The following is a 15,010-nucleotide window of genomic DNA, read 5'->3' as shown; positions in this document are numbered from 1 at the left end:
TTTTCTTTGACATTTGACAATGGCAAATCATATGGGTGTGCTCAACTCAAATCTGCAAATTGTCTCAATTTGACTCCGAGCAATTTGATATTAAACTCGAAGAAGAAATTTAGATAATACGAACTAAATAAAATAGAAAATCATTTAAATTCTTGCTTCTGTTGACTACGTAGTACGTACGTACAATTTCTAGAATTAGAACCACTAGAACCATCCTGAATCCACATGATATTCCTTGAAGTATTGCAACTACTTACAATTTACATCAATAATGTTAGTTGCGGTTTTTTTTAAAGATAATAGCTAAATAAATATATTTCACACTTTTCGTAGTACTTTAATATAAATATAATTTAATGGAAACTTTTTCCTTGCCTAAAAAGCATGGCAACTATATAAATGGCGGCCGAAAATCAATTTTGAATTCTGACAGATGCAGTCAAATGGAGAATATCAAATGGGTGTCTATCACGCAATTGTATTTAAAACGAAATTACAACTCAAAACAATTTTAATTATTTGACGAAATACATTTAAAAAATGCCTTTATGAATAATAAAAAAATAACAATCCAAGCAATATTGCCAGTGCTGTGAAATATACTATAATAGATTTAGTTTTCTATTATAATTGATGATGTAAGAACATTGAAGGTCTAGTGCGTGTGTTGTTTGTTACTTTATTCTGCATTTTGGGCATGGAAAGTGACATCATGGCATCTGGAAATTGCGATAAGGAAGAAAATGAAAGCAGCTCCCATTCAACGCCGGGAGAACATAAGTCGTTCGCGGAATTTGCGAAGGACAAATTGGATAGCGGTTCGTATATGTTTTATTTTATTTTTAATTAATAGCTTGTATATTTAAAATAGAATTTAGTAATTTAATTATTTTGTAACAGGTATAACAGTTGTGTGAAGTAATTTTTTGCAAATACGATTGGTATTTTTTTTAATTCCATGCATTTTTTTTTAATAAGTATACGTTTTTTTTTAATAGGTACGTTTATTATTTATTTATGATTATTCTTAAATTTAAATATTCTTTAGCTGGAAGGGAACTTCGTCGGCGGCTGCCAATGGCTGGTCAAATTGGTGCTCATTTGATACATCCTCGGAGACTGTTGCTGCATTCTACACCAACACAACAAACTGATGTAGTCCTGATCTTTCCGAAAGGTAAGATATATAACAATTTTTAGAATTATTGAAAATATTGAATTCAAGCAGATTGTTTTTTATTCAGATTTACAAGAGTTGATGAATAGTTTTATATACTACCCCCAATTCAGTAGACATTGCACTAAGAAGAATTTGAAAGAAACTTAATAATTAGCACTGCAGCATTTGTAACAACAAAATATTAGTTTAATTTCATATTTTAAATCAACATAATTTGTAAACTAGCTGAAGCATGTAATTTTGTCTGTCCTCAAAAGGAATTTCATTTTCCGTGTTTACAACATTTCTTAACATTTTCTCCTCTAATTAGATAAAGGATGATGTTGTAAAGCCCTTAGCTATACAGAATGTGAGTTTATTTGAGTGTTTCTCTTATTGCAAAACAACAGCCAATAATTTATACATATGAATAGTTTTATGAGCCAACGCGCACGAGCAACTTTGTCTCCGCAACTATTTTGTCTCTCCCATCAATTTGTATGGGGAGTTGCGTCGCTACGTGCGCGTACTTTCATACTAGCCCATGGGTGGGAGAGACAAAATAGTTGCGAAGACAAAAAAGTTGCGGAGACAAAGTTGCTCGTGCGCGCACTGTCTAAGTGTGGGCAGTGATAACTACATACTCATGAAGAAAGCTATATGCTTGTTATGTTCTTAATTGTAACATTGGTTGCTCAGAAATATTGTTTATTTATTTATTTGAGGTCCACCCATAGTTTTTATATCAACACAAACATAAAGAACAAAAAAGAACACAAAATTACTAATTAGTAATTACTAATATGAAATAACTATTTACGCTAACACCGCATGCAAAAAGACATGCAGAATCAAAATGTTCATGAAAAATTTTACCAAAAGTACATCTCCTTGTACAATGTACATGTTACCAACATAATCACTTTCTATCATTTTACTGTGTATGGAAAATAATTAAAAAAAAAGACGTGTGGCACTCGGGGACTGCCGTGGTAAAGCTATTGCATGCTATGCCTTCAAGCCACACCTCCGAGCCCGTAGGAGTGGGGAGCGTGAGGTTTTTTCGTTACGAAATTAGGCCCGCGATAGAAGCTATGCAATAGCTTAATAATTGAACTCATTACTGAAAGACAATTTAGTACATAAATAATACAGAACAAGCCCATTTAAGGAAATATTGGCCATGCTCCAGCAACACCAATTTCTATCATTACAGAGATAAATGTCTTGTTGAACAAACTTGAATACTTATAAATTGCTGGTAGATTCTTGTTCTAATGCAATATTTTCTGTAATTTAGTTGCCAGTTATAATACAAATGAAAAAACTAAACATTGTTTTCATTTTGATTAGTTTAAGTTTTGTGATTTGGCGCCAAAAATATCACAAGAATATTAATTTTCCTATTTCCTACAGTTTCTCTCAAAATAATATTAGGTACATTACCAAATCTTTTATCAGGATGACTTCATTATTTCATATTAGCTTTACATTCCTGTTTAAATGATCAGGCTATAGCAGTAAGAAATTCGTATAGAATATGAAATAATGGGTTTATTTTAGTGCAATGCAGTAATACTGGTAATTTGGTAAATGGTTGCTATAACAACCTTTGGTGCAATTTCGTGCTGGATTGTGCCTTTAAAATTGAGGCTCAATCATGTCTATTTTCATGAATATTAGTTGAATAATTGTACTTTAACATGAATAGGTTTATAAAATCCATATGAATAGTCCCTATGTGAATAAAATTTACACCAACAAACTGTAAGAATTAAGATATGCATTAGTATTTTTACAAATGGGAAAAGTATCGGGAAAAGAATCCATATATTATACATTTTCCATTAAAAGATTTTTCTACTGTCACTATCTCTAACATTGTTAGAACTTAGAAGCTGTAGTATATGTACATATATAGAGCTCACTGACTTCTGCAACAGAACTTGAAACTTTTTCCGACGTAATGGTGTCGCTATGAAGTTACTTGGCCCGAAGCCATGCATCCAACGATCCATTTGTCAATAGTACTTACTGCTAAAAGTTCGCGTTTCGGTATTACACCTCGTTCTTAACTGTCTGTACTAAATGGGCAATGTTTTCACAAAAGATTTTCATGTTTTCCATGTTTCAAGTAGTTTTCGAAAACCCGAAAAGAAAAAAATAATAGATAAGTAATTCTTATCACAGAAATAAATTACGGCCACGTAACAATTTGTCTGTCTTCACACTAGAATATAATCCAATACCTTCAAATAGATTATTATAGTAGGAAATTTTCCCCAGGCTTACCAGACAGCATGCTTCTCTGGCTATTGCAAAAGTTACGAGGCAGTCGACCAAGATTACGAGTGTGCGTACGACAGCACGCGTCTTCGCAATGTTCTGCCTTCTATATTACTGCTGATGACGATGTGTAAGTATTTTCAATTTTTATGCTATTATTAATGCATTTTAAAAGAAATTGTTATTATTAAACGGTGCCAGTACAATCTTAATCTTTGTTATTCATAAACATAGACAGGAAAATAACTGTAATGTGAGTTACAATGAATTTGGTCCTTCGAGACGGATGAGATGTTTAAAACTTTAACTTTCTCTAAAATAAGCATGCAATTACTAAATATTGGTATGAATAATATACTGTGAAATAATCTCTTAAAAATGTATATGACGACAAATTATTTAAGTAAAATAAAAAGTATAAAGTAACAATGAAATTAAATTAAATTCCGTAAAATAAATATATTTTCTTTGTAATTCACTTGAACGTGAACGTGACTTCCTCGTCAAATCTCGAGGGGTCAAAATTACTTAGCTCGCTCGATGGGCCCTTGAAGACCCTTATGCTTGAACTGTGGACTTGTTGATAGGGTCTCATTGTAATAAGGTAAAAAATTCGGTTGCTTAAGATTTTGAAATATTTGCTAATTAGGCGAACGACTTGTGAAATTTTACTATTGTTTGTTTTTCTATGGAATGAGACTAATGAGTAGAATAAAATCATGATTTAAAGCTACTTTAGACATTTATGCGAGCAATTTGTTATCATTTAAACCAGTATATCTTTTAATTCTTACTTCAGTGTGAAAAACTAAGACACATTTCACAGAATTAACAGCAACAATTATGTTTGTGAAGTGATTATGTTTTAACTATGTATTTGTCTACAACTATGTATTTGGCACATCTAAGAATCAAGTTTTAGTTTAAAAAAAATATTGTTAAATACTTACTTACGATGTATTTGTAGTCGGCATCTTAAATCCTAATAAATAAAACTTTGTGTAGAAATCTCGCTAAATTTCTTATTTGAAACATTACGAAATTTCAATAGAAAATGTTATAGAGATTTCCAATCACATGTTCATTTGAGCTAATCATCTTTAGATACAACTACCCACAATAATCTAATATACACAACTACCCGCTATTACTATTAATGTTTACAAGCAAACGGAAAACCGTAAAAGCCGAGTTTGTCATGTTGCCAAACGATAAATTTGTTATACAGGCTCCTGCAAACTGCTGAAGAGATACATTTGCCAAAACTGCTTAAGCCGGAATTTGGAGGTGGATATAAGGAATTCACTGTACGCGATATGCATTGCTTTCACAAGGTATTTGAATATTATTTGTGTAATATTGTGTGTGTTTTAGCTTTCAATCATATTTAGATGTCCTATTGTATTTTAGTTTCCAGGTGTGATTAGTTATTATTCTCTCCGAAAATACCGTACCTCCGTTAGTGTTGATCTGGAAGAAATCTTTTGTTAAAATAAAAATTCATAAATAATGTAGTGAAATATGTTCTAATAACTAAAGTCATAGAATAAACAGTCCCTTTAAAGTTGGGCAATTAGCATAAAAGTTGAAAGTTTGAATTTGGCATCTTTTTTGAATCCATAGTTTTATATGAATCTACCGTTTAATTCATACTACAAGTTTAAAAACGAAATAAGCTTTCAAAAGCACAGTATTTCTGGCAAAACTCCATACTAGTACTCGACCAAAATGCCTAAATATAGACCGCTCAATTCAGTATATTTCATCGAAACCACGCGATGTTTCGGCGAGTCTTGAACTAATAAATTCTTAGGTTTATGGTTATTGCGTTCCTCAACATTATTATTATTAGCTCGAAATACAATTGAATCGAATTATTTATATAGCGTGTGTATCTTTGCGTTTTATTGTTTTCGTAATTTTGGTTAAGGACATGCCAAAATAATTGGTTTGTTTTGGCGTTTAGTAAACGAGTTATGGAGATTTGTTTGCAGTGTATAAACGAATTTAAAGCACTGTGATTTCGATTGTAGCATTGAATTTTATAATGACATCAAATCGAATCAATAATTTACAGAAATATGTGCATCATTCATGTTTAACGTTCAAATATTTACTAATAGAAGAAAGATCGAAGTGTAATTTTCAATTTCGCTAAACAGCGTCTAAAAAAATGTTTACGCTTTGAGAACATTATTCAAAGAATTATAATTAAAGATATTTAAATGTTTTATTAAAAAGGTGTCACTATTTACTCGATTAAAATGAAATACGAGTGTTCAGCAATAATTATTTTATAAAACAACCAGTGTTCAAAGCTTTAAGGTTTCCTAAGCCCGGCATTTGTATGACTTGCTTTGAGACTTTTCACTGTGTAATTAAACAGGAATGCTCGAGCGTTTTGAGTTAAATGAATTTCACCGAGTCTCGGTGAATTCTCTGAAGTTTTGTTTAAATAATGTTTAATAAAGTCCCCTTTTGCTGCAATGCTGGAAGTTATGATAAAGCGGAATGGAATTATATTTTTATGGAGGTTATGAAACGTTTCTTATTTTAAGAAAATTGGAGATTAAGTATGAACTGGAGACAAAAGAAAGCACTTTATTATGAACTAGTATTTTACTGTGATTTATTACTTCCATATTATGTTAATAGGTATCTACAAAGCTTCTTATTTTTTGGCTTTTGCATTATAATATGTCATCGTGAAATTGTAAACATAATTCGTTATATTATAATCCAACCAACCAAAATAAAAATATAATGCGTTAAATTGGAAGCAAATATTACCGATCATAATTCTTCGCGAGTTTCCAAACTAGCAAGTTAGATGCAAGAAGTTAGATAAATTGCAATTCAACGTTTTTTAAAATATTATATATACAACATCTATACTAATATTATAAAGCTGAAAAGTTTGTTTGTTTGAACGCACTAATCTCAAGAACTACTGGTCCGATTTGAAAAATTCTTTTGGTGTTGGATAGCCCATTTATCGAGGAAGGCTATAGGCTATATATCATCACGCTAAGACGAACAGAAGTGGAGCCACGCGGGTGAAACCGCGGAGCGCAGCTAGTATGATTAAAGACTGACACACAATTTCTCTAGGGCACATCAGCATCAGAGCTATTAAATTCTCAAGAACGAGGTGCTCTAGTGAAACACGTTTTGGAATCTGCGAGAGCGGAGCCAGGCGATGAAAAGGCACTAGAACCAGCGCTTACTTTGAGAGCTGGCCAGAGTATTGGTGAGTTTTAAATTTATTTATGTAGTATGGGAGGATGGTTTTTGACGTGACAACGTCTTATAATTCGATAGAGCCGGCTGCACGCACGAAAAAACATGACTCATGCGGCGTTACCTCGCTCTGAGGCGTTCCATGTAAGGCTTGAAGTGCAAGCGAGAGCGCGGAACGAGCGACAAAGAAGCACAATCGGACGTTGTCACGTTCAACTATCGTCAGTAAACCGACTTTACAGACAACCAATTTTTTATGGTGTTTAAGATGATTTGGTAATGTTTGAAAAATTTTAGGGATTTGCTCTATTCCGATTATAATAATGGTTTTTATTTTTACTTCAATGTTTTGAGAACTAGGTACAAGTTCTCAAAACAAAACAATTGATCTGCAGCATTGTAACGAGTTGTTTTTTTTTTTATAAATGTTGTAAAAAATACGCAGTTAGATTGACGATTTTAAATAGAATTTAGATAATAATCATTCGACCTACTGTTGAAGATTGACACGTCGTAATCTTTTCCTGTCCACAAGTTCCAAAATAAAATGTGCATTGAAACTGAAAATGTGGTTAAAATTATTTTTAGTGGAAATGTCGATAATTAATAAGAAGTATTAAGTCTTCTTAACTACAAACATTAACGTCTACACTTCAAACTTTCTTTGGAAAGATCGATTGTACCCTTTCTGGCACACCTAAGTGTTCATAAAACTTTAGTACTAAAAGTTAGAACCCCTTGCGTACGTCTGTCATTAGAGTTAATTGCCTTTGAGTTTCATTAAAACACTGAAACAAAAGATTTATTTCTCTGTTTCAACGATATGTATAATAAGTCACGCAAGTTTTTAAAAATAATAGGAATAAAGGTATTGTGTCCCTGGATTCTAGAATAATTAGTGACCCTTTATGATATAATGATGTATGATGAACACGCCCCTATTAGTTATTTCTGTATTTTGGTACGTAGCTAGATAATAGAAATATAGTTTTAAATTCAATTAAGGATAAAATGGCGGGAATTTTTTGCCAAAAGAAATTGCTTTGGCTTTCGAAACTTGTATAATGCTGATACAAATTGTCCCACTAAAAAAAAAAAAATTGCATTTAGTTTCGATTTCTTAGATAATTCGATAGAAATACCATATTTAGGAAAACTTTATTCATAGGTCTGAAAGAGAAAACTACTTTCAGCTAGCTTTTCAGTTTTTATTATCTATCAAACCGTTTGTTTTTATTGTCATTTGATAGAAGCCTTTTGTTTTGTATTCTAAACAAAGAATATGAATAACAAAACCTTTTAACTTCTTTTCTCATAACTTCTTTGTTTACCATTTCTAAATGAGACATTTTAGATTAAAAATCAGCTGCATAATAGTTGCAATATTGATGATATTTTTTTCGTAAATATTTCTTATACAAAAGCGAGCATGTTCCCTCTGCACGAGCGGGCCGCTATATACAGGATGTCCCACTGTTGGTATACAAAGCTCAAAGGAGGTTATAGTTTTGCATACGCTGAGTACGTAAATAATACTTATAAAATTCCAGACGCATTTTTTTTCGGATAGATGAATTCTTAAAACTCTATGTTTACACCCCTAACAAGCAACACACCCAAATTTGCCACCCACACGTGAGATATCGTTTAAGATTATGTTTTCATAGACAAAATGCTCACATTACAGAAGCGGGTATATGCCGGCTCCGCGAAGCTAGAGAAGAAAACATGGATTTTCAGGAAAAATTTAGCAAACAAATTTGATGTAATTTTGTTGTTTAAGTATTTTTTACGTGATCAGGTTATGCAAAACTACAAGTCTTCGCGCTTAGTATACCAATAGTGGGACACCCTGTATAGCTTGTGTTACTGACATAAATATCTACTATACTCTAACATGTAACACGAACAACGAACTGCAACACTATGTGATTGTATAACTCGCGATACAAACGGAAGAACGAGAACGGAACAGCGTTAAGGAATACATGGAAGATGAAAATCCATAGAGTAAAATTAAATTGTAACATTGACAGGATTTTAAAAGAGCAACTATGGCGTTTCTTGCCCATTCTTCTACATAGATACTGCTTTCCGAATCAGTGGTAATGGGGAATATTCATGTTTTTCTTTTTTGTCTTAAATTAATAGTTTACTATTTTATAACGTAGAAAAAAACATAAATGGGCTTCAAAATACTCTAGATATTTTTTAAAATGAAATTTAAAACTGTTCAAAAATTTAAGCAGTTCAAACGCCGCCCTTTTGCGCGCGCTTTGCGTGACGTCACATGGCACGTCCAGTGGGTGTTTACCAGTGTTTACTGTGGAGTGATGAATACAATGTCGTTTCAGATGACGTCACATTTCGTTCGACCAGTTGTGGCGCGTTTTGGAAGTTTGAATTTCGCTCCCTTATTTTGCACTTTTTGAATATTATTTTAGGGGTTTAAATATTAAGTAAATAAAAAAATATCCTTTTCATTATAATATTACGATAATAAGTATTCGAGAAAAAAATATTTTAGGCCATTTCAAATTTTATGCATATTCCCTATTGTTAAAAATATTTAATGACGAAAGTGCTTTTAAAAGAAGTCTAATTGAATAAATAAATGTTTGAGTTTTAAACCGCAGTGCCGGCTTGCGTATCCCGCGGCGTGATAGCGAGTATGTTCCCGTTACACGAGCGGCCCGCGCTCGAGGCTCTGCGTGCTAAATGGGTGAAAAGCTTCTTTTCGCCGCAGCCTTTGGGTATGTTCTTTGTTTTGTATGGATTAAATTAAGTTTTTTTTAATATCGAAAATAATCTGCCTTTAAAAAAAATGTACGTACTAGTGTACACACGTAAGAAGTGAAACTTCTTTATGACCTTATTTTTCAAAAAATAATTTACTATATACTACTTTACAGATATACGTCAAATCGCGCGTGGTAGGGATAAGAAAAAGATGGCGCGTAACGGAAAAATGTCACGCGTAACGAAAAAATGTTACACTAAATTTTTTTCCAACTCCGATAAAGAAGTTTCACTTCAAAACATTTATGTATAGATTTCCTTTCGATACTATTTTGTTACATTGAATATTTCTTTAGAATTTGATAATAAGTGGTGAACATCAACACAACAACAAGATGTCACTTCAAAAGCGTTTCATCAAAATCGTTTCAGTTGTTTAAAACATGAAATAGACACACCAAAATTTTTTGTACAATCTAATGAATTAATGTATATATGGTTTATTTATATATTTCAGATGAAATAAGCGAATACTTTGGTGTGAAGATAGCCATGTATTTCGCTTGGCTCGGTCACTATACGAGGTCTTTAACAGTGCCGGCTGTTGTCGGTTTTGTGTTTTGGGTAAGTGTATTTATTTATTACTTACTCATATAAATGTAAATATGTAATTATGGATTGAATGTTCTTAAAATATTTAAAATCCCTCATTTTCATACGTCACTAGAGCGGTTTTGAATTTCAATTAATTGATATCTTAGTTGGCGCCAAAAATACACCATTTTTTATTTTGTAAAATATGTCACTGTCACTCATTTTCGCAGTGGGATAAATAATTGAATGATTTTTTTACTTAAATAATATTACAGTAAACATTATGTAACTTATTTTCAGGTATGGCTCGGTACAGCTAATGAAAATTGGAAGGATATAGCGCATGTACTGTTTTCCTTGTTCAACGTTTTGTGGGCCTGTGTGTATTTAGAGACGTGGAAAAGGTATGTTAATGAACTTTTTTAATATTTAATTCCTTTTAAATCTTCTTTTCTTACAAAAAGTTACACAAACAAAAAACTAATATTGTCATTTTTTTATAAAATTTTTTGAAAAAAAAAATGTTTTTTTTTCTGTTTGTGAAGGGGAATAGGTAAAATAACTTGAATGTGCCTAATTTATGTTACAGATATTCAAATGTTCTAGCCTATAAGTGGGGTACGATAGATCAACGGGATGATCTTTTACTGGAACCTCGACCGCTTTTTCAGGTATTATACAAGTTTTCAAATGTGTTTTTTGCATCATTTAAATAAATAAAAAAGTAATTACCATCACCATAATTGTTCTTCTTGCTGTTCTAGTGTAAAAATGTCATATTAATCAAATTCAGCGTAGCAAAGTGTTATTTAATAACAGAAAACAGTAAAAAGTATAACCATTTTTATTTCATCACGTATTCACCCGTTATAGTGTTATAATATTATCTGTGCTATCGCAATATGCTTTATATTTGAGTTATAAAAAATCATTTCTCCCAGTCGCAGAGTACATTTAACATTAGATATGTGTGCGATAAAAGAAATCCGTTTAAATCGGTACCCCGATCACAAATTTAATTATATACCAAAAATAGAAAAAAAAAGACGGGTTGCACTTCCGGAGTGCCGGCAGAAGTGAAAACTTGATTATTAACGTTGAGCATATAAATTTATAATGCCAAATATCAATTTCAACGTTGAGCATGTTTGATATTTTGGAATGGTATCCGTCTTACGCTTTTTCGATCACGTCACGTGTCCTGACGCGAGTTTAAGATTTTATACCCATTACAGAAAAAGTGCTCAACGCCGCTAAAGAAGTTTTCACTTCAAAAATTAATCTGTGGCAGGGCGAAATGAGCATGAGTCCAGTGACGGGTCGACCAGAGCCTCAGTATGCCGCGTGGCGTCGCCGCGTGTGGAGGCACTGTGTGTCGTTCCCGGTTATGTTACTGTGCTTGGGAGTTGCTGCGGCTGCTACTTTTACGTTATTGTTGGCTCAGGTAAGTAAAAATGTAAGATTTAGGTAATAAATCGTGTGAAAATTAATGAAATATCGCTGAAATTGTGTGTTTTGAGAATTGAAATACGAAAAATGTTGCTATTTTCGTTTTTAACTAGCTTAGAGATATAAGTTGTATGTGTGTGGGCTAACTGATTTAGTTCGTCTTATTCTGGTTACTGCATTATCACTTAAATTTATCATTTTGTATTAAAAAAGAAGAATACGAATAGCAGGAGACAATAATATTTTGTTTGCTTGAAAAATTAAATGTTATGTCGCTTTATCTGTATCAAAATAATTTCAAATAAATTCAATTCAGTTTTAAATTCAAGCATAGAGTGAATAGGTACCTTCTAGGGAAGCGCGTTCCATCTTAGACCACATCTCAGCTTAACATCAGGCGAGATTGTGAACAAGCGCTTACCTATCGACAATAAAAAAATGGTTGTCTGTAAAGTCGGTTTACTGACGATAGTTGAACGTGACAACGTCCGATTGTGCTTCTTTGTCGCTCGTTCCGCGCTCTCGCTCGCACTTCAAGTCTTACATGGTACCCCCCCAATCAAGGTAACGCCGCATGAGTCATGTTTTTTCGTGCGTGCAGCCGGCTCTATCGAATTATAAGACGTTGTCACGTCAAAAAACCATAATAAAAAATAACAAAAAATATTCCAGGATTGGTGGGAAAACAGGATAGGCTATTTCAACTGGATACCGCGCGCCATGTTGGCGATTATCATAGCTTTAGAAGAAGAAGCATACGCCAGAATAGCCAAGTGGCTCAACGATAAAGGTATGCGAAATATTTTTTGTGATTTTTTGTAATTTTTTCTGGATTTTTTTATTCGCATTGGACACTAGAGTTGTGTGTTTGCTAGTACCATAGATATAGGGAATTGGTAAAAAAAAGTGAAATAAAAGAATGCATACGAATAATATGACTGTATTTTCTCAAGGCTTATATTATGGGATTTTTTTTAATCTCTATTTGTATATTGAACTTTCGCTATGTCTATGGATTGTACTAATTAGAAAAAGATTAGGTATTTCTAATGTAAACTGATTTGGTAAAGGGCCTGATGTTTGCTGATTTGTTTATTACTAATATGATTCAAATGAAGAAGAATTTAATTTTACTACAAAAGTTTCATTTTACAAATAGCCATTCCGATCAAACCAATTATTTTACGTGCAGACTGTTTTTATTTTATCACTACATAGTATAAAACAAAGTCGCTTTCTCTATCCCTATTTCCCTGTGTCCCTTTGTATGCTTAAATCTTTAAAACTACGCAACGGATTTTGATGCGGTTTTTTATAAATTAGATTATTTTTTTTATAAAATAGATAGAGTAATTCAAGAGGAAGGTTTTAGTATATAATTTATTAGGTTTTAGACAAAGCGGGCGAAGCCGCGGGCGGTAAGCTAGTTTCAAAATAAAGTTATAAAATCTAGCTTCAAATACCAATTAGTTACATTACTTAGTGAAACACAGGTCCTGTAATGTATTAAGTATTATAGTATGTTAGTGTAATGTATTAAAAACAGTGTATAAATTGTACATAATGTATTTTGAAAAATGACTAGTTTATAGGTTAACTTTATACATGGATTGCCTTTTAAATTGTAACTTGTGTAAAAGTATTTGAAAAATAATACGCATGGTTTTGATAGTTGAAAAAATGACTTAGAAGTAAAAGATACAGATAAAAAATAGAAGTATTTATAATCTATGGTAGTAAATTTTGTTTTCTCTTTACCGCTTACCAAATGGATATGGATACAACTTCATGGTGGGATTTAAATAGAGAATTATCGTCTAGAGACAAAATATGAGAATCATCTGATTGTGAAAATAGCATTGGTTTGTATTGAACGCTGTAATCGTTACGGCTTTGCTTGCTTGAGTGTTGCCATCTGTGAAAATAAAATAGGGAACATTTTTCAATATTATTTTGGTGTTAACTTAATATCAATTTTAAAATATTCTCAGTGTTGGTTACACATTAAAAATGACAAGCAAATTTGCGTCTACGTATACTTGGATGTGTCAAAATTTATAAATATAATTCCTATAGTATTAAAAATCCCTTCAAAACGGGGAAAAATTAAGGGAACTATGTATTAGTATACTTCGTTCTGTGTTAATAAAAAAAACTGTTCTATGCAACCTTAATATGGCTATAACACTTATAATATTTAGTTTTATTAACGATGGCAACTCTCTTTAAAACTTGCACAAAATAAAGCAAATAACACGTAAGCGATGTAGTCTTGTATGCATGGAAGTAACTATTATATGCATTTTTCTTTTTAATTAATAATTAATTACAAAATTGCATTAAATGTTAAAATTTTTCCTACTTCACAGCACTCATAATTCAAAATATTATATTATCACATACCATGTGCACATGCATACATACATTTTTCCTTAGGTATAGGTTTCATAGGTGGCAGATAATGTGACATAAAATCTTGTTTTTGACTCAATTGTAAACATCTTATTTAACACCATATTTTAAACCCAGGTATAGATTTAGTTGGTAAAACAGTGATACATTTTATATGTTCCTATTAATTTATAAAAAAATCATTAAAATCCCTATTATAACATAGTACATACTATGAGTAAACTCTCTTATGAGTTTAAACCAGTTTGATTTTGTTATTCTAATTTACAATTTTCAATACTTGCAGATGTTCATATTATAATTTTTTTTAGCTTTTAAGTCGTTACAATTTGAGACTAAGGAAGATTAAGTGCCAGAAAAATATTTGAAACGATAATTTTTTCTTCATTCTAATATTACTGTTCCTTTTACAGTTTCAATTTGTAAACTCGTTTATGAGTTTGTTCTACATTGCGTTCTATGTACAGGATATGGATAAATTAAAAGAAGTAAGTCTTATTCAATATTCTCCTTAAATCTTCCTATACTAAAAAATGAATACATATTGATTTGTTCTTTTAAAACGCAAATTTATATGTAACACATAATGCAATATATAATAATTGTTATAGATAATTTTGATTCGAACTAAATTAAACGATTTTTCGCAATCCTACTTCCTACTAATATTATAAATGCGAAAGTTTGTGAGGATGTGTGTGTGTCCTGATCCCGGAAATCCCACGGGAACGGGAACTATGCGGGTTTTCCTTTGAAAACGCGGGCGAAGCCGCGGGCGGAAATCTAGTTAAAATAATTCATTATCATCATTACCTACATATTGAATATACTTTTATCAGTACCTACATTTTTAATATTATTCACCTTTAAAAATTGTAATAACGATTGTGTTTGATTTCTAGCAATTAGCTGTGCTCCTAATAACAAGACAGATTATTGGCAATTTGAAAGAGTCCGCATTGCCATACCTTATAGAGAACTTGCGGTTGGCGAAAATATGTTTTGACGTTTTTGGCGCGTTGAGTCCTACGAAAGGTGAGTAGGTAGTATAAATTATAGATTAGTATGGGTTTAGTGGCGTGCCATTGTAGTGTATTAGATATAAGCTTCTTGTCTTGTACTGTAGTGTAT

The 15,010-nt window shown here is 31.9% G+C and overlaps 1 protein-coding gene across 3 annotated transcripts in view; it reads left to right on the top strand.

The window, feature by feature from the left end:
- The first annotated feature begins 451 nt into the window (after positions 1-451).
- Positions 452-15,010, top strand: part of LOC149898676 (anoctamin-8-like) — a 34,473-nt gene continuing 19,914 nt past the window's right edge. For all 3 annotated transcript variants that reach the window (XM_090114950.1, XM_090114949.1, XM_090114951.1), the window contains exons 1-14: positions 452-818; positions 1,049-1,177; positions 3,446-3,575; positions 4,674-4,779; positions 6,557-6,695; positions 9,322-9,438; positions 9,942-10,048; positions 10,319-10,422; positions 10,608-10,689; positions 11,310-11,462; positions 12,140-12,257; positions 13,274-13,329; positions 14,293-14,367; positions 14,782-14,914. In XM_090114950.1, coding sequence (XP_089971076.1) covers positions 698-818; positions 1,049-1,177; positions 3,446-3,575; positions 4,674-4,779; positions 6,557-6,695; positions 9,322-9,438; positions 9,942-10,048; positions 10,319-10,422; positions 10,608-10,689; positions 11,310-11,462; positions 12,140-12,257; positions 13,274-13,329; positions 14,293-14,367; positions 14,782-14,914 — 1,570 coding nt within the window. In that variant the 5' untranslated portion in view covers positions 452-697. The remainder of the gene's footprint in view (positions 819-1,048; positions 1,178-3,445; positions 3,576-4,673; positions 4,780-6,556; positions 6,696-9,321; positions 9,439-9,941; positions 10,049-10,318; positions 10,423-10,607; positions 10,690-11,309; positions 11,463-12,139; positions 12,258-13,273; positions 13,330-14,292; positions 14,368-14,781; positions 14,915-15,010) is intronic.

Source organism: Colias eurytheme, chromosome 22, assembly GCF_061535395.1.
Source record: "Colias eurytheme isolate Ceu_HAF_F1 chromosome 22, ilColEury1 Martin Lab GWU primary, whole genome shotgun sequence".
Taxonomy (NCBI): domain Eukaryota; kingdom Metazoa; phylum Arthropoda; class Insecta; order Lepidoptera; family Pieridae; genus Colias; species Colias eurytheme.
This window is presented reverse-complemented; position numbering and strand designations above follow the sequence as displayed.